Source organism: Trichomycterus rosablanca, chromosome 14 (genome assembly GCF_030014385.1).
Source record: "Trichomycterus rosablanca isolate fTriRos1 chromosome 14, fTriRos1.hap1, whole genome shotgun sequence".
Taxonomy (NCBI): domain Eukaryota; kingdom Metazoa; phylum Chordata; class Actinopteri; order Siluriformes; family Trichomycteridae; genus Trichomycterus; species Trichomycterus rosablanca.
This window is the reverse complement of record NC_086001.1, coordinates 18259374-18279022: the sequence shown is the minus strand read 5'-3', so window position 1 is coordinate 18279022 and position 19649 is coordinate 18259374. Positions and strand designations below refer to the sequence as shown.

The 19649-nt window shown below is 39.8% G+C and overlaps 1 protein-coding gene and 1 pseudogene across 1 annotated transcript; one reads left to right on the top strand and one right to left on the bottom strand.

Moving 5' to 3' along the window:
- Positions 1-19649, bottom strand: part of LOC134327138 (zinc finger protein 135-like) — a 254757-nt pseudogene that overhangs the window by 79136 nt on the left and 155972 nt on the right.
- On the top strand, positions 1148-19550 carry LOC134327137 (tripartite motif-containing protein 16-like; the record flags this gene model as incomplete). The annotated part of the gene is made up of 6 exons (XM_063009211.1): positions 1148-1738; positions 1855-1950; positions 6480-6713; positions 7146-7305; positions 7533-7592; positions 19027-19550. Coding segments are annotated over exons 1-6 (1665 nt in total), but the record flags the coding sequence as incomplete, so codon positions are not given.

Below are 19649 nucleotides of genomic sequence, written 5' to 3'. Positions count from 1 at the left end.
TCTCTCTCTCTCTCTCTCTCTCCCTCTCCCTCTCTCCCTCTCTCCCTCTCCCTCTCTCCCTCCCTCCCTCTCTCTCTCTCTCCTTTAGTTCAGCAGAAGTGAAACTGATCTGATCCTGTTCTGTTCGAGTGCGGATCTGTTCCGTGTCTGTGTTTGTAGTTTTGTTGATAATTGAAGTTGATGAACGCAGGTGAGTTTATACATTTCCACACTTCTGTACATTACTGTGTATTGTTACTTTATGTAGTTCAGATTGTTGATTTGATTTAAACACACTTGTTTTGAACAGAACACTCACGAACTAAACCAGGAAGTCTTGGACATTCGCCTGACATTCGAGTTTCTTTCGGCTCGTTCTCGGCTAATAAACATCCAAAAATGAGTGAAACTGCATTAACTGATTCTGCAAATTTCTGTAAATGTTTATTTTCTGTTATTGTGTAAATGTGAGGTTCATCTGAGTTGAAATGCTAAGGAAGTGCTAAGGGAGCGTCTACAAAGTGCATGAAGCCGAGGTGTAGTTATTACCCAGTGGCATGTACCATTCAATACAACTACTGTATATAAAGTCCTACAGTATGGGTACAGTAAACATATATAGTGTAAACAATTCTAAAATCAATAATTTTAATATAATAAACGATGCAATAGTTACCTAGTGACATGTACCACCCACTACACTTAAATTACAGAGAAAACCCTACAGTATGGGTACAGTAATAAAGAATTAAAATAAAATAAAATAACAATTTTTTTCATATAACCAAGGATGTAGTAGTTAACTAGTCACTTGTACTAGTTACTACAACCACATTATAAAAGTCCTACAGCATGGGGACAGTAACGAATCATAAAATGTACAGTAAAGGTACAGCAATAATATAATATAGAAGATTAACAACAATTAAGAAACGGAAATTTTGATAAGACGAAGGTTGTAGTAGTTAACTAGTGACCTGTACTGCTTACTACAACCACAATACAAATTCCCACAGCATGAGTACAATAGATAATCAAAAGATTTTAAAAATTACCAAAAACCGAGATATTTAAACACGAACATAATACTACCAAACTAAACCAGGAAGTCTGAGCTGCTGTAAATAACTTGCTGTGTTTACTGGTATTTCTGTTTACGTGTAGAAAAATGGCTGAATCCAAGATTTCAGTAACTCAGGATGAGTTCTGCTGTTCAGTCTGTCTGGAAACACTGAAGGATCCTGTAACTACATCATGTGGACACAGTTTCTGTATGGTGTGTATTAATAACTGCTGGGATCAGGAGAATGACAAGGGAACATACAGCTGTCCACAGTGTAGAAAAACCTTCACTCCAAGACCTGAAGTGAGTAGAAACACCATGCTGGCTGAAGTTGTGGAGAAACTGAAGAAAACAGAACTTCAAGCTCCACATCCTGGTCACTGTTCTGCTGGACCTGAAGATGTGGAGTGTGATTCCTGCACTGGGAAAAAATACAAAGCTGTTAAATCCTGTCTGGTGTGTTTGGCCTCTTTCTGTGAAACTCACCTTCAGCCTCATTATCGAATTCCTTCTTATAAGAAGCACAAGCTGGTTGAAGCCTCCAGACGACTCCAGGATCAGATCTGCTCTCAGCTTGATAAACTGCTGGAGGTTTACTGTCGTACTGATCAGCAGTGTATCTGCACGTTGTGTATGCTAGACAATCATAAAGGACATGATACAATATCAGCTGCAGCAGAAAGAACTGAGAAACAGGTAAAAATATTATACAGCTCTCTTTATCAAGTAACTCATTATTATTTACACTGACGTTGTTTATGTGGTGCTGGTATACACAATACAAGTAAATTCTGAATTGTTATTCTGTGTAGAAGCAGCTGCTGGAGATCCAGAGAAAATTCCAGGAGAAAATCCAGAACAGAGAGAAGGAACTTTGTGAGCTGATAAACGCTGTGGAGTCTCACAAGGTAAGTTTTATAAACAAAAAGCTCTCAGGATCAGTCTGAATCTCCTCCATTAAACCATTCTCCATTAAAAATGAGATATTTTAGATCTCAGGTAACTTTGCGGGCGGCACGGTGGCTAAGTGGGTAGCACTGTCGCCTCACAGCAAGAAGGTCCTGGGTTCGATCCCCAGGTGGGGCGGTCCGGGTCCTTTCTGTGTGGAGTTTGCATGTTCTCCCCATGTCTGCGTGGGTTTACTCCGGGTGCTCCGGTTTCCTCCCACAGTCCAAAGACATGCAAGTGAGGTGAATTGGAGATGCTAAATTGTCCATGACTGTGTTTGATATAACCTTGTGACTGATTAACCCTGTGTGAAGATAAACTACTGTTTCCTGTCATGAATGTAACCAAAAGTGTTAAACATGACGTTAAAAATCCAAACAAACAAACAAACAGGTAATCTGTGGTCGGTTTTTCATCTGGTTTCTTTTCTTCACATCCTGAAACGGTGATGACTGGACTACAATATTCAGCTATGGTACTTCTTAAACTCCGATTTCCCTCCCCCGAGCCGCCATCGGCTTTGTTCTTTCATCAAGATATCTAAAACTCAGACCTGAAACCGAGAAAGAGGAGAGGATGCTGGGGTGGTATGTTTCGCCAAGTTTATTTAAGTCTGCCTGTTTTTATCAGTGTTTTCATCAATGTTTTAATTTCCTACCGACTCTTGGATTTCTACGTATCTGCTGTCAGAGTTATACAACAGGAACTTTTTACCTGGGCGTAAATTGCGCACGATGTTGAGTTATTCCATCAACCAACTAATGAAACTCAACAACTACACTACTCCATCGTGTTTATCAGTAATAAAACAACTTGGACTTCTTCGCCGACCCCACTACATTCACAGGAGTTCATGAAGAAAGTTTGTTTACTCCCAGTCTGATAACATGATTCCATCTTTCTGGTCAGCTGTGCGCACTGCCGCACCGCAAACACGTCATCAGAATGCTGCTGTTATCCGAACTAGTAGCGGTGATGTTTCCATGGCAACACTACATGCGGAGCGGGATATAAAACGTGGAGTGGATTTCAATACTCTTCGGCCGATACAGAGAGAAACTACTTCATCTAAGATCAAAATTGAGCTGTTTAACGCACAATCGCTTACAAAAAAATCCTGCCTCATACACGAACACATCTTGGACAAGCGCTTGGATTTGATGTGCATTACAGAAACCTGGCATCAGCCGGATGTTTTTTCTGCTCTAAATGAGGCCTGTCCCTCCGGCTATAGCTATCTTCAGATCGCCCGCAACACCGGTCGTGGTGGTGGTCTGTGTGTCATCTACCGCAGTGATCTGGATTTGTTCCTTCTGCCCCTGCCTGAGCTGTCTTCTTTTGAATGCTTGGCTTTTAAATGTAATGCCCCTTTTCCTGTGACAGTACTTCTCATCTTCCAGCCCCCCAAACCTAACTCATTCTTTATCTCTGAGATGGATCTTCTCTCAACTTTTTGTACAACCTCTGCTAACATTATGATACTTGGGGACATGAATATCCATGTAAATTCTCCCTCCTGCCGTCGTGAAGCTGAATTTCTCCAGTTATTGGACTGTTTTAATCTTAGACAACTTGTTGATGTCCCCACACATACCAAAGGGCACACTCTTGATTTGGTCATCATTGATTCTGCACCCATCAGCAATCTATCTATATATGATGTGGGTGTCTCCGATCATAAGGCTGTCTCAATGGAGTTGCCTTTAACGTCCACCCGCATCAAGCCCAAATGTCAAATTAGTTTCAGAAATTTAAAGAACATTAATCCAGAAACCATGACAGTTGATCTGCAGCATATTCATCATACAAAATTTTCCTCAGTTGAGGGTGCAGTTGATTTTTATAATGCAGCTCTGAGTAGCATTTTGGATATCCATGCTCCAGCTAAAACCAGAACTGTGACTTTCTTTCGCTCAGCACCCTGGTACACTGATGAGCTACAGGATATGAAGACAGCTGGGCGTGCCCTTGAACGGCGTTTCAAAGCTTCTGGCCTTACAGTGCACATGTTCTCAAACATCATCAAAAACAGTCCAGGAAATTCCAAAGAGCTGTTTTCCACCATCAATCATCTCCTCAATCCACAAGCTCCCTCACTTGCGGAAATGACAGAAGAGCACTGTAATAAATTTATGACCTTTTTCAGAACGAAAACAGAGTCAATTCGTTCTGTCCTTCCTGGCTCCTCCCCTCTGTCCATGCAGACTAACCATTTACAGTTTGAGGTCTCTCAGCCCCTTAACTGTTTTCCAGAAGCCTCACAGCAAGAAGTCGAAGACATCATTAGGAGGATGAAACCGTCTACATGTGCCTCAGATCCCTTTCCTACACAATTAGTCAAAGCAAATATTTCTGCCATAAGTCATCTGATCACCACCGTAATAAACCACTCTCTCCAGGCTGGACATGTTCCTTTTGCTCTAAAAAATCCACTCTGGATCCTGAGGTTTTTGCAAACTATAGGCCCATCTCTAACCTTCCCTTTCTTTCCAAAGTAATGGAAAAAGTGGTTGCTGCCCACCTTCAGGTCCACCTTAGAGACAATAATCTTTTTGAAAAGTTCCAGTCTGGTTTTTGTTCTGCTCACAGCACCGAAACAGCACTGATCAGAGTCACTAATGACCTGTTAATGGCAGCTGATGCTGGCTCACCTTCCTTGCTCATCCTTCTTGATTTATCAGCTGCATTTGACACAGTGGACCATGGAATACTCCTAAATTGGCTACATCACACCATTGGCCTCACGGACACTGCCTTTTCCTGCTTTCAATCCTACCTCAGTGACAGAACAGAGTATGTTTCCCTCGGTAATGCAAGGTCCCAGACACATACTGTGACCTGCGGAGTCCCACAGGGGTCAGTTCTTGGCCCCATCCTTTTCAATCTGTACATGCTCCCGCTTGGTCATGTCATTACTTACCATGGAATTTCATTTCATTGCTACGCTAATGACATACAACTGTATTTGAAAATCAACACACCCTCCTTTTCATCATCATTATTTTCATCATCTTCTCTGACATTGCTTACTGCCTGTCTGGGGGAGATACAGTCATGGATGAAACACAATTTTCTCCAGTTGAACAGTGCCAAAACTGAAGCAATCTTGGTTGGCACCCCGCATCAGATTCAGTCATCTTCCATAAACAGCTTTACTTTCTTTGGTCACAATATTCCCATTTCCTCATCAGTCACCAATCTTGGTGTAAGATTTGACTCACATCTCACTTTCGATTGCCATATTAAACACCTATGCAAGATCTCTTTTTATCATCTGAGAAATATTGCTAAACTTCGCCCCACTTTTGTCTCCTCCAGACTGGATTACTGCAATGCACTTCTCGTTGGGATCTCTAGCAAAAGTCTTCATAGATTACAGAGCATTCAGAACAGCGCTGCTAGGATCCTGATGAGAGTGTGAAAATATGAGCATATCACGCAGATTCTACGTTCTCTTCACTGGCTTCCCATCTCTGTTAGGATTGAATACAAGGTCTCTCTCCTCACTCACCAGTGTATTTATGGATATGCTCCCACCTATTCAAAAGAACTGCTCACCACTCAAACCTCATTCCGATCCTTCCGCTCTACCAACTCAAATCGCCTTCTCCTCCCAAGAACCAAGCTCAGTACCATGGGTGATCGGGCCTTCTGTTCTGCTGCCCCTTGCCTTTGGAATGCCCTCCCTGACCATTTGAGGGCACCACAGACAGTTGGGACTTAAAAAAAAAAGACTCAAAACCTTTCTTTTTAGCAGAACTTATGAATAATTCTTAATTTATGTAGTGATTGCAGCTATTTTATTTATTAATTATTTGTAGTGATGTCTTTTATCTTGTGGCACTTTGAGATTTGTACACAAATGTAAAGTGCATTACAAATTAAATGTATTATTATTATTATTATTATTATTATTTATTGTTGCTTTGGATCAAGATGCTTAAACATAAATGACTGTATAGGATTTCTGGCAAAGACTTGAGAAGATCACTACATTGAATTTCCCAGTCCTGGCCAGGCTGTTGTTTTCTGATACTTAAAAGAATTTCTGTAACAGTATGCTACCACTAGCACATTTTACAGTATATATGGTGCTTTTAGGTTTCATAAGATTTAATCCACACATATAACTTTGAATTCAGGACATACAGGAGCAGGTGTGTTGTATCAAAAATCTGTGAGGAAATTTAACATGCTGATAAATGCAGTAACAACTAAAGTAATGATGAACACTGAAAAAGTGCTGGAGTTTAAGGTGGAAGGTAGAAGACTGGAACTCTTTCTTATATTTAGGAGGTAGAGTATCAAATACTGCATCACGTGGACATGATGATAGTAACATTTTCAATGGTATGAAAAATCAGGCCATTTAGCACCATCACCAAGCAAGGTGAGGAAAGTCTTAGTCTGGTCAGTAGCTACATATGAATGTGAAGGATGGAGAAATATCTGAGTGAGAAATGTTTCCTCTTTCTGAATCTTCTAACAGTGTTCTGCACAGACAGCAGTGGAGAACATTGAGAGGATCTGTACTGAACTAATCAACTCAATTAACAGAAGATGCTCTGAGCTAAAAGATCTGATCAGAGATCGAGAGACAGCAGAAGTAAGTCAAGCCGAAAAAGTCCTGAAGCAGGTGAAGCAGCAGATTGTAGAGCTGAAGAGGAAAGATGCTGAACTGGAACAGCTTTCACACACAGAGGATCCCGTCCATTTCCTCCAGGTAACAGCACTAAAAATAATTATATTATTGCTGCACCAATTAATAAAATACAGTAGTACCTTGTAACTTGACGTCCCCTAAACTCAAAATCTTTGAAACCTGATGCCTTTTATTGAGAAATTTGTTCCCTTAAACTCGATTATTGTTAGAATTCATTCAAACATGTTTGGGAGAGTCAGAAATGCAACAGACAACCCGTCACAAGCAAAGCATCCTCTCCTGTCTTCCCAGAGGTCTCCTTTTTATAGGCGTCTCTCCCTGGTGGTAGCTTTGTGCATCTTCCACAAATCTGTAACATAGAGAAAACCCCACTACACAAAACACATTATGACCCATAAAGTCATAACACTCGGGGTTCTGAGAAATCGTCCATCATTTGTAATTCATCATCATCTTGTTGTTTTTCTGTGAACATTATTTATCTGGATGTAGAATTTTCAGTCTCTCTCGGCTCCTGCTGGATCTGCAGAATCAGCCGCCATCACAATCAGTCCTTTCCTCTCATTTAATGATGTTACAAAGTCTGTATCTCAGCTGAGAGAGAAAGTAGAAGAATTCTGGAAAGAGCAGTGTGAGAAGATACCAGATGAAGGTGAGTGAAGGATCATCATTCATTTACTTATTAACCCAGTACTGGTCATGGTCACAGTGAGTCCAGGGTTAAATGAAATACACTCACACTAGTTTCTCAGACTTAAAGTCACTTTAGACAAACACTCGAGGAACATGTCAAACTTCTTACTGGCTGTACCTGCGACACTTTCTAGTGCAGATATTTATTTACTGTGATAAGTGATTGTACTGTTACTCTCTCTGCAGTAAAGAAAGTCCGGATTACTTCACCTCCTGAACCTGAAATCAGAGAAGATTTTCTACAACGTAAGTTTCTTCCAAACACACAAACATACACAGTGCAGTGAAAAAGTATTTACACCCCCCAGTTATCTGTATTTTTACATATTTGTCACGTTACTAGTTCAGATGCTACAGCAGCTCAGTTTGGTTCAAGTCCAGATTTGATTAGGTCCAAAACCTAAACTTTATTTCCTCAGATTTATTTCAACAAAGATCTGCTCTTGTTTTTTGGAATTGTTGTGTTTTTATATTGCACGAGTGTTTAATCTTTAAATCATGAACTGATGACCAAACGTTCTTCTTTAACTCTGAAACACCATCACACAACCACCACCATGACTGACTGTTAAGTGAGATGTTTTTTATTGTAAAATGCTGTTTTAGGTTTATTGCAAGTATAACAATTCTGACTCATCAGTTCACAGAAAATCATCACCAAAAAACCTTGAGGGTCATTAAGGTTCTTATATTGGTAAATGAGAGGTGAGGCTTTATGTTCCTCTTAGTTAACAGTGATTTTACCCTGTGACTCTCCCATGGATTTTATTTGTGCTCAGTCTCCTTCTAATACTGGAATCATTAAATCAGATTTAAATTGAGGTCAGCAGGTCCTGCGGTTTCCTAAATGTTTGTTTGGGTTCTTGTATGTTTTCCTTGATGAGACATTGATGAGCTCCTGAAGCAATCTTAACTGTTCCAAGTGTCATTTAGAGATCATGGCTCTTACTGTGGTTCGCTAAAGTACTAAAATCTTAGGATTGACTTTGTAACTTTTTCCAGACTGATATACTGTATTACAATAACTTTTTTGATCTATTTTGGAATTTGTTTGGACAGTGGTGAAGTGGTTCTGACAGTGATCATGCCTCAGATTAGGGACATTTTTGGTCCTTGCTAAAGACCACTGTTTCATGTACTTTTCTTCTATAGTTATTTAAAATCACCAAGAACTTTAGAGGTTAAAACAAGTAAAACAACCATTTAAACTGCTGTCTGTATATTTTTGCTCCAGGAGGTTTTATATATCTTAATGATTCAGTCACAGAAACCCTTGAAACACACACACACACACACACACACACACACACTAACATACACCAACACACATTTACACAGACACACCCTCTCACACACGTTTACACACATTCACACTTACACACACATTAACAGACACACACACACTCATATGTGCACACACACACACACACACACTGAAACACAATTCAAAAAGCTTTATTAGCATGACGTTGTGTTTGTTGTTGGATTGTATGTTGCTGGTGTGTGTCTGTGTACTGTTTGTGAATGTGTCATGTTTGTGGGGTGTTTCTATATGTCTGTGTAGTGTTTTTGTGCGTTTGTGTAACATTTGTGTGTTTGTGTAGTTTTCATTAGTTGTGTAGCATTTGTGTAGCATTTGTGTGCATTTGTAAATGTTGGTGTCTGTGTATTTGTGTAGTGTCTGTGTGAGTATGTGTAGGGTTTGTCTGTGCTTGTGTAATGTATTTGTGTGTTTGTTTGTGTAGTGTTTGTAACAAATGTGTGTGTTTGTGTAGTGTACAATACTACAAGTAATATTTGTGTTTGAGTAGTATTTGTGTGTTTGAGTAGTATGTGTGTGTTTGAGCAGTATTTGTGGGTTTGAGTTAGTGCTGGACAATAATTCGATATCGATATATATCGCGATAGAAAATGTTTCAATAACGGTGATATGATTTTTAAACAAATTCGATCGATATACATTTTGTAAGTGCGTGATGAAGTACGCCACAGGCACGAAGCCAGTGCTCAGCGTTACCGCTCTGATTACACTACAACACGCTACCTACAACACGGTGGATATTAGCGGCAAAATGAGTTCAACAGCTGTGAGGGAACGAGCATCCACAGTCAGCATTCACTGGCTTTGCCGGTGTTACTTTTTTGCGGAAGCATTTTTGCACGCAGGTGCAAATTTTAGCCATATCGTCCAGCCATAGTTTGAGTAGTATGTGTGTGTTTGAGCAGTATTTGTGTGTTTGAGTAATATTTGTGTTTGAGCAGTATTTGTGTGTTTGAGTAGTATGTGTGTGTTTGAGCAGTATTTGTGTGTTTGAGTAATATTTGTGTTTGAGCAGTATTTGTGTGTTTGAGCAGTATTTGTGTGTTTGAATAGTATGTGTGTGTTTGTGCAGTATTTGTGTGTGTTTGAGTAGTATGTGTGTGTTTGAGTAATATTTGTGCTTATGTGTAGTGTCTATATGTCAGTGTAGTGTTCATGCTTTTGTGTAGCATTTGTTTGTGTTTGAGTAGTAGTTGTGTTGTAGTAGTATTTGTGTGATTGTGTAGTGTCTTTGTGTATGTGTAGGGTTTGTATGAGTTTGTGTAATATATGTGTGTTAGTTTGTGTAGTGTTTGTGTAATGTACAGTATCTTACAAAAGTGAGTACACATTTCTGCAAATATTTGATTTTATCTTTTCATGGGACAACACTATAGAAATGAAACTTGGATGTAACTTGTATAGCAGTATAGATTTACTTCTGAAAATAACTCAACACACAGCCATTAATGTCTAAATAGCTGCAACACATGTGAGTACACCCCACAGTGAACATGTCCAAATTGTGCCCAAAGTGTCAATATTTTGTGTGACCACCATTATTATCCAGCACTGCCTTAACCCTCCTGGGCATGGAATTCACCAGAGCTGCACAGGTTGCTACTGGAATCCTCTTCCACTCCTCCATGATGACATCACGGAGCTGGTGGACGTTAGACACCTTGAACTCCTCAACCTTCCACTTGAGGATGCCCCACAGGTGCTCAATTGGATTTAGTCCATCACCTTTACCAGAGGTGGAAAGTAACAAATTACATTTACTCGCGTTACTATAATTGAGTTTTTTTGTGCACTTGTACTTTTTAAAGTAGATTTTACAGCCAGTAATTTTACTTTTACTTAAGTATGTTTTGTATTAAGAACTGTAATTCGCTACATTTTAAATAACATTCGTTACTGAGTAAAAAAAAGAAAACAATAAAAAACTCGACATCAAACCTGCGCAAATGTAGAGCAGTGGTGGCTAAACTGTTAGATCCATAAACAACTCTATGAATCAGTTCATTTGGTGAAGAGATTCAGATGTATAAACCAATCAGAGCTTCCGAATTCACATTCTAGGTGGAATTTCAATCTCTCTCTTCATTGGTTGTTGTATAAATGACAGTTTAGTGAGCGAATAACCAATGTAAGCTTTTTACCGGGAAAGCCGAGAGAATAAATGATCTACAATAGTTTTTATAAGGTGGGTATGGATTTATATATTCTGGAAACATACAAGATGGTCTTATATAAAGTGGATTATATATTTAATGGAACAACACATGGATATACAGGGGTTGGACAAAATAACTGAAACACCTGGTTTTAGACCACAATAATTTATTAGTATGGTGTAGGGCCTCCTTTTGCGGCCAATACAGCGTCAATTCGTCTTGGAAATGACATATACAAGTCCTGCACAGTGGTCAGAGGGATTTTAAGCCATTCTTCTTGCAGGATAGTGGCCAGGTCACTACGTGATGCTGGTGGAGGAAAACGTTTCCTGACTCGCTTCTCCAAAACACCCCAAAGTGGCTCAATAATATTTAGATCTGGTGACTTCACTTTCATGTTCATCAAACCAATCTTTCACCAGTCTTGCTGTGTGTATTGGTGCATTGTCATCCTGATACACGGCACCGCCATTGGATGCACATGGTCCTCCAGAATGGTTCGGTAGTCCTTGGCAGTGACGTGCCCATCTAGCACAAGTATTGGGCCAAGGGAATGCCATGATATGGCAGCCCAAACCATCACTGATCCACCCCCATGCTTCACTCTGGGCATGCAACAGTCTGGGTGGTACGCTTCTTTGGGGCTTCTCCACACCGTAACTCTCCCGGATGTGGGGAAAACAGTAAAGGTGGACTCATCAGAGAACAATACATGTTTCACATTGTCCACAGCCCAAGATTTGCGCTCCTTGCACCATTGAAACTGACGTTTGGCATTGGCACGAGTGACCAAAGGTTTGGCTATAGCAGCCCGGCCGTGTATATTGACCCTGTGGAGCTCCCGACGGACAGTTCTGGTGGAAACAGGAGAGTTGAGGTGCACATTTAATTCTGCCGTGATTTGGGCAGCCGTGGTTTTATGTTTTTTGGATACAGTCCGGGTTAGCACCCGAACATCCCTTTCAGACAGCTTCCTCTTGCGTCCACAGTTAATCCTGTTGGATGTGGTTTGTCCTTCTTGGTGGTATGCTGACATTACCCTGGATACCGTTGCTCTTGATACATCACAAAGACTTGCTGTCTTGGTCACAGATGCGCCAGCAAGACGTGCACCAACAATTTGTCCTCTTTTGAACTCTGGTATGTCACCCATAATGTTGTGTGCATTGCAATATTTTGAGCAAAACTGTGCTCTTACCCTGCTAATTGAACCTTCACACTCTGCTCTTACTGGTGCAATGTGCAATTAATGAAGATTGGCCACCAGACTGGTCCAATTTAGCCATGAAACCTCCCACACTAAAATGACAGGTGTTTCAGTTATTTTGTCCAACCCCTGTAGATCGGTAAGCAGATAAGTGGTTATGATTTTCTGCTGTTGTGTGATTGATCTGGGTCGCGGTTCTGCTGTTTACGGTTGACTTTCATTTTGCAACGATAGCAAAGCATTATGAAATATTGTGATTTTTTTAAGTAAAACGGACAGCATAAATGTGATTGTAAGATTCTGCTGGTTTGTTTTTGATCATGTTCCTACGACGGTGTAAGACCCGTTATATTTTTTATAAGTGCAACCCTAACCCCCCCCCTCCCACACAGGTAAACACCTGACATCCCACCCCCCACACTATGTCTTCCACCAACCCACCAGCCCATGGTGTTTTTTTTAATTTCCAGTTCTAAAAGTTGGCAACCCTAGTTGGCACTATTGACCTGAACCAAGTTAGTTAGCGTCAAGTCCAACTAGTTATAAAATACAGCGATTTATTGAGAATAAACAGAAATAATGCTGTTTTTAATTGATAACAGCAGTTGCAGTCTGTTAGGTGTGTAAAGTGGTTAACGTTTACTCTGAGTACAGTTTAAATTTTAAGAGTTAATTTTTACTTGAGTTGATTTTTAGACTAGTAATTTTACTTGTACTTAAGTAAAAAATCATCAAAGTAATAGTACTTTTACTTGAGTACAATATTTTAGTATTCTTTCCACCTCTGACCTTTACCTTCAGCTTTGTCAGCAAGGCAGTTGTCATCTTGGAGGTTGTATTTGGGGTCATTATTGTGTTAAAAAACTGCCATGCAGCCAAGTTTCCGGAGTGAGGGAAGCATGCTCTGTTTCAGAATGTCACAGTACATGTTGGAATTCATGTTTCCCTCAATGAACTGCAGCTCCCCAGTGCCGGCAGCACTCATGCAGCCCAATACCATGATGCTACCACCATGCTTGTCTGTAGGCAAGAGACAGTTGTCTTGGTACTTCTTACCAGGGCGCCGCCACACATTCTGGTCACCATCTGAGCCAGACAAGTTTATCTTGGTCTCGTCAGACCACAGGACATTCCAGTAATCCATTCGTGGACTGCTTGTCTTCAGCAAACTGTTTGCGGGCTTTCTTGTGCATCAGCTTCCTTCTGGGATGATGGTCATGCAGACCGAGTTGATGCAGTGTGTGGCGTATGGTCTGAGCACTGACAGGCTGACCTCCCGCTTCTTTAACCTCTGCAGCAATGCTGGCAGCACTCATGCGTCTATGTTTTTAAAGCCAACCTCTGGATATGACGCTTAACACGTGGACTCAACTTCTTTGGTCGACCCTGGTGAAGCCTGTTCGAGTGGAACCTGTCCTGGAAAACCGCTGTATGACCTTGGCCACCGTGCTGTTGCTTAGTTTCAGGGTGTTAGCAATCTTCTTATAGCTTAGGCCATCTTTGTGGAGAGCAACAATTCTATTTCTCACATCCTCAGAGAGTTCTTTGCCATGAGGTGCCATGTTGAATATCCAGGGGCCAGTATGAAAGAATTGTACCCAAAACACCAAATTTAACAGCTCTGTTCCCCATTCACACCTGGGACCTTGACACATGACACCAGGGAGGGACAACGACACACTTTGGCACAATGTGGACATGTTCACTGTGAGGTGTACTCACTTATGTTGCCAGCTATTTAGACATTAATGGCTGTGTGTTGAGTTATTTTCAGAAGACAGTAAATCTACACTGCTATATCAGCTGTACACTGACTACTCTAAGTTATATCCAAGTTTCATTTCTATAGTTTTGTCCCATGAAAAGATATAATCAAATATTTGCAAAAATGTGAGGGGCATACTCACTTTTGTGAGATACTGTATGTGTGTATGTGTAGTGTCTGTGTGATTGCGCAGTGTTTGTGTAATGTGTGTTTGAGTAGTATCTGTGTGTATATGTAGTGTTTGTGCAGTGTTTGTGTAATGTTTGTGTGTGATTGTGTAGTGTTTGTGTGATTGTGTAGTGTTTGTGTGTATGCGTAGGGTTTGTATGTGTTTGTGTAATGTTTGTGTGATGTATGTGTGTTTGTGTGATTGTGTAGGGTTTGTATGTGTTTGTGTGATGTATGTGTGTGTAGTGTTTGTGTGTATGCGTAGGGTTTGTATGTGATTATTTAATGATTGTGTGATTGTGTCTGTGTTTGTGTAATGTATGTGTGTATGTGTAGTATCTGTGTGATTGTGCAGTGTTTGTGTAATGTTTGTGTTTGAGTTGTATTTGTGTGTATGTGTAGTGTCTGTGTGTATTTGTGTAGTGTTTGTGTGTTAGTGTAGGGTTTGTGTGTGTTTGTGTAATGTATGTTTGTGTGGTGAAGTCAAGATTCAAGAGTTTTACTGTCATGTGCACAGAAGAACCAGCAGTTACACTGTACAATGAAATTCTTACTTTGTTCATCCTCCAAACATCAATAAGTATTGTACATAAAACAAAATTAAACTAACACAATAAAAGAATTAGTATAAAACTTTTTCAAAAAATATTTAAATTTAAACTATAAAAAAAACGTTTTATATACAAAGTAATAAAAATAGAAATAAACTAAGGCAGTTCTGATAAATGTCCTGTAGTGCAGGGAAGGACGTTCCACGTCGTCTTCGTCGCTCGTCCAATACCGAGTGTGGACGTAAAAGAAAGTCGAAGTCCGAAATGCTTAATGAAAGTTCATGATGAACTTTACCGATATCCAGTAGTGCTTCTCTGCTATACCTAATTTGTGCGTGACTAAACTTTTTGTGTTTAATACAAGCAAAAGAGCTAAAATAAACAAAAAAATAGTGTTTGAGTAAGGAGGACGGTACAAAGACGTCTGCCACGGTGGGCGCCATAAAAAAAAAAGAGTTTTTGTGTTCGTGTGATTGTGTTTGTGTGTTTGCGTATGGTTTGTATGTGTTTGTGTGTATGTGTAGGGTTTGTGTGTGTTTGTGTAATGTATGTGTGTGTTTGTGTAGTGTTTGTGTGATTGTGTAGTGTTTGTGTGTATGCGTATGGTTTGTATGTGTTTGTGTAGTGTTTGGGTAATGTATGTGTGTGTTTGTGTAGTGTTGTGTGTATGTGTAAGGTTTGTGTGTGTTTGTGTAGTGTTTGTGTAATGCATGTGTGTGTTTATGTAGTCTTTGTGTGTATGCGAAAGTTTTTTTAGGTTTTTTGATTGTGTAATGTTTGAATGTGTAGGGTTTGTTTGATTGTGTAGGGTTTGTGTGATTGTGTAGGGTTTGTTTGATGGTGTAGGGTTTGTGTGATTGTGTAGGGTTTGTTTGATGGTGTAGGGTTTGTGTGATTGTGTAGGGTTTGTGTGATTGTGTAGTTTTTGTGTGATTGTGTAGTATTTGATTGTGTAGGGTTTGTGTGATTGTGTAGGGTTTGTGTGATTGTGTAGTTTTTGATTGTGTAGTGTTTGATTGGGTAGGGGTTGTGTGATTGTGTAGGGTTTGTGTGATTGTGTAGTGTTTGATTGTGTAGGGTTTGTGTGATTGTGTAGGGTTTGTGATTGTGTAGGGTTTGTTTGATTGTGTAGGGTTTGTGTGATTGTGTAGGGTTTGTGATTGTGTAGGGTTTGTTTGATTGTGTAGGGTTTGTGTGATTGTGTAGTGTTTGATTGTGTAGGGATTGTGTGATTGTGTAGGGTTTGTGTGATTATGTAGGGTTTGTTTGATTGTGTAGGGTTTGTGTGATTGTGTAGGGTTTGTTTGATTGTGTAGTGTTTGTGTGACTGTAGGGTTTGTGTGATTGGGTAGGGTTTGTTCGATTGTGTAGGGTTTGATTGTGTAGGGTTTGTGTGATTGTGTAGGGTTTGATTTTGTAGGGCTTGTGTGATTGTGTAGCTTTTGCTTGATTGTGTAGTGTTTGATTGTGTAGGGTTTGTGTGATTGTGTAGGGTTTGTGTGATTGTGTAGTGTTTAATTGTGTAGGGTTTGTGTGATTGTGTTTGGTTTGTGTGATTGTGTAGTGTTTGATTGTGTAATGTTTGATTGTGTAGGGTTTGTTTGATTGTGTAGGGTTTGTGTGATTGTGTAGGGTTTGTTTGATGGTGTAGGGTTTTTGTGATTGTGTAGGGTTTGTTTGATGGTGTAGGGTTTGTGTGATTGTGTAGGGTTTGTGTGATTATGTAGTTTTTGTGTGATTGTGTAGTATTTGATTGTGTAGGGTTTGTGTGATTGTGTAGGGTTTGTGTGATTGTGTAGTTTTTGATTGTGTGGGGTTTGATTGTGTAGGGTTTGTGTGATTGTGTAGGGTTTGTGTGATTGTGTAGGGTTTGTTTGATTGTGTAGGGTTTGTGTGGTTGTGTAGTTTTTGATTGTGTAGTTTTTGATTGTGTAGGGTTTGTGTGATTGTGTAGGGTTTGATTGTGTAGGGTTTGTGTGATTGTGTAGGGTTTGTGTGAATGTGTAGGGTTTGTGTGGTTGTGTAGGCTTTGATTGTGTAGGGTTTGTGTGATTGTGTAGGGTTTGATTGTGTAGGGTTTGTGTGGTTGTGTAGGGTTTGTGTAATTGTGCAGTGTTTGTGTAGTGTTTGATTGTGTAGGGTTTGTGATCGTGTAGTGTTTGATTGTGTAGGGGTTGTGTGATTGTGTAGGGTTTGTGTGATTGTGTAGGGTTTGATTTTGTAGGGCTTGTGTGATTGTGTAGCTTTTGCTTGATTGTGTAGTGTTTGATTGTGTAGGGTTTGTGTGATTGTGTAGGGTTTGTGTGATTGTGTAGTGTTTAATTGTGTAGGGTTTGTGTGATTGTGTTTGGTTTGTGTGATTGTGTAGTGTTTGATTGTGTAATGTTTGATTGTGTAGGGTTTGTTTGATTGTGTAGGGTTTGTGTGATTGTGTAGGGTTTGTTTGATGGTGTAGGGTTTTTGTGATTGTGTAGGGTTTGTTTGATGGTGTAGGGTTTGTGTGATTGTGTAGGGTTTGTGTGATTATGTAGTTTTTGTGTGATTGTGTAGTATTTGATTGTGTAGGGTTTGTGTGATTGTGTAGGGTTTGTGTGATTGTGTAGTTTTTGATTGTGTAGTGTTTGATTGTGTAGGGTTTGTGTGATTGTGTAGGGTTTGATTGTGTAGGGTTTGTGTGATTGTGTAGGGTGTGTGTGATTGTGTAGGGTTTGTTTGATTGTGTAGGGTTTGTGTGGTTGTGTAGTTTTTGATTGTGTAGTTTTTGATTGTGTAGGGTTTGTGTGATTGTGTATGGTTTGATTGTGTAGGGTTTGTGTGATTGTGTAGGGTTTGTGTGATTGTGTAGGGTTTGTGTGGTTGTGTAGGGTTTGATTGTGTAGGGTTTGTGTGGTTGTGTAGGGTTTGTGTAATTGTGCAGTGTTTGTGTAGTGTTTGATTGTGTAGGGTTTGTGATCGTGTAGTGTTTGATTGTGTAGTGTTTGATTGTGTAGGGGTTGTGTGATTGTGTAGGGTTTGTTTGATTGTGTAGGGTTTGTGTGATTTTGTAGTGTTTATGTGATTGTGTAGGGTTTGTGTGATTGTGTAGTGTTTGATTGTGTAGGGTTTTTGTGATTGTGTTGGGTTTGTGTGATTGTGTAGTGTTTGTGTAATGTCTGATTGTGTAGGGTTTGTTTGATTGTGTATGGTTTGTGTGATTGTGTAGGGTTTGTTTGATGGTGTAGGGTTTGTGTGATTGTGTAGGGTTTGTTTGATTGTGTAGTGTTTGATTGTGTAGGGTTTGTGTGATTGTGTGTGGTTTGTGTGATTGTGTAGTGTTTGATTGTGTTGGGTTTGTTTGATTGTGTAGTGTTTGATTGTGTAGTGTGTGATTGTGTAGGGTTTGTGTGATTGTGTAGGGTTTGTGTGATTGTGTAGTGTTTGTGTAGGCTTTGTGTGATTGTGTAGGGTTTGTGTGATTGTGTAGGTTTTTTTTTATTGTGTAGTGTTTGATTGTGTAGTGTGTGATTGTGTAGGGTTTGTGTGATTGTGTAGGGTTTGTTTGATTGTGTAGGGTTTGTGTGATTTTGTAGGGTTTGTGTGATTGTGTAGGGTTTGTGTGATTGTGTTGGGTTTGATTGTGTAGTGTTTGATTGTGTAGGGTTTGTGTGATTGTGTAGTGTTTGATTGTGTAGGGTTTGTGTGATTGTGTAGGGTTTGTGTGATTGTGTAGTGTTTGATTGTGTAGGGTTTGTGTGATTGTGTAGTGTTTGATTGTGCAGGGTTTGATTGTGTAGGGTTTGTGTGATTGTGTAGGGTTTGTTTGATTGTGTAGGGCTTGTGTGATTGTGTAGGGTTTGATTGTGTAGGGTTTGTGTGATTGTGCAGTGATTGTGTAGGGTTTGTGTGATTGTGTAGTGTTTGATTGTGCAGGGTTTGATTGTGTAGGGTTTGTGTGATTGTGTAGGGTTTGTGTGATTGTGTATGGCTTGTGTGATTGTGTAGGGTTTGATTGTGTAGGGTTTGATTGTGTAGGGTTTGTGTGATTGTGTAGGTTTTGTTTGATTGTGTAGGGTTTGTGTGATTGTGTAGGTTTTGTGTGATTGTGTAGGTTTTGTGTGATTGTGTAGGGTTTGTGTGATGGTGTAGGGTTTGTTTGATTGTGTAGGGTTTGTGTGATTGTGTAGTGTTTGATTGTGTAGGGTTTGTGTGATTGTGTAGGGTTTGTATGCATTTTTGTAGTGTTTTTTTAATGTGTATGTGTGTTTGTGTAGTATTTGTGTGTATGTGTAATGTGTGTTTGTGTATTTTGTGTTTGTGTGTGTGGTGTTTGTGTAATGTGTGTGTTTGTGTAGTGTTTGTGTAATGTGTGTGTGATTGTGTGTATGTGTAGTGTTTGTGTGTGTTTGGATTGTGTGTTGCTATGTATAATTACACACACACACACTGTACACACGAACACTACACACACACACACTGTACACACACTCTCTCTCTCTTCTATGTTAATTGGTTTATTTTGTGTTTCCTCTCCAGATGTTTGTCGGTTCACACTGGATCCAAACACAGTAAATAAAAACCTCCGTCTGTCTGAGGAGAACAAAGTGGTGACCTGCAGTAGAACATTACAGTCGTATCCTGATCATCCAGATAGATTTGATTATTACCCTCAGGTTGTGTGTAGAGAGAGTGTGAGTGGACGCTGTTACTGGGAGGTTGAGTGGAGTGGGAATTATGGGGTTTGTATAGCAGTGTCATATAAAAGCATCAGCAGGAAGGGACGTGGTGATGAGTGTGTGTTTGGATATAACGATCAGTCCTGGAGATTAGAGTGTTATCCATCCAAATTTTTATTGAGGCACAATAAGAAAGAGACTAAAATTCCCATAATGCCGAGTTCCTCTAGAATAGGAGTGTATGTGGATTATGAAGCAGGAACTCTGTCCTTCTACAGCATCTCTGATACAATGAAGCTCCTCCACAGAGTTCAGACCACGTTCACTCAGCTCCTCTACCCGGGGTTTTATCTTTATTTAGGATCAAAAGTGAAACTGTCAGATTTAACAAATTAAATGTAAAATTTACATGAAAGTGTAACATTAAACTGTTTGAGTGATTTTAGAATCTGTGAGGCAGTGATACATTTATTAAGATTTTCT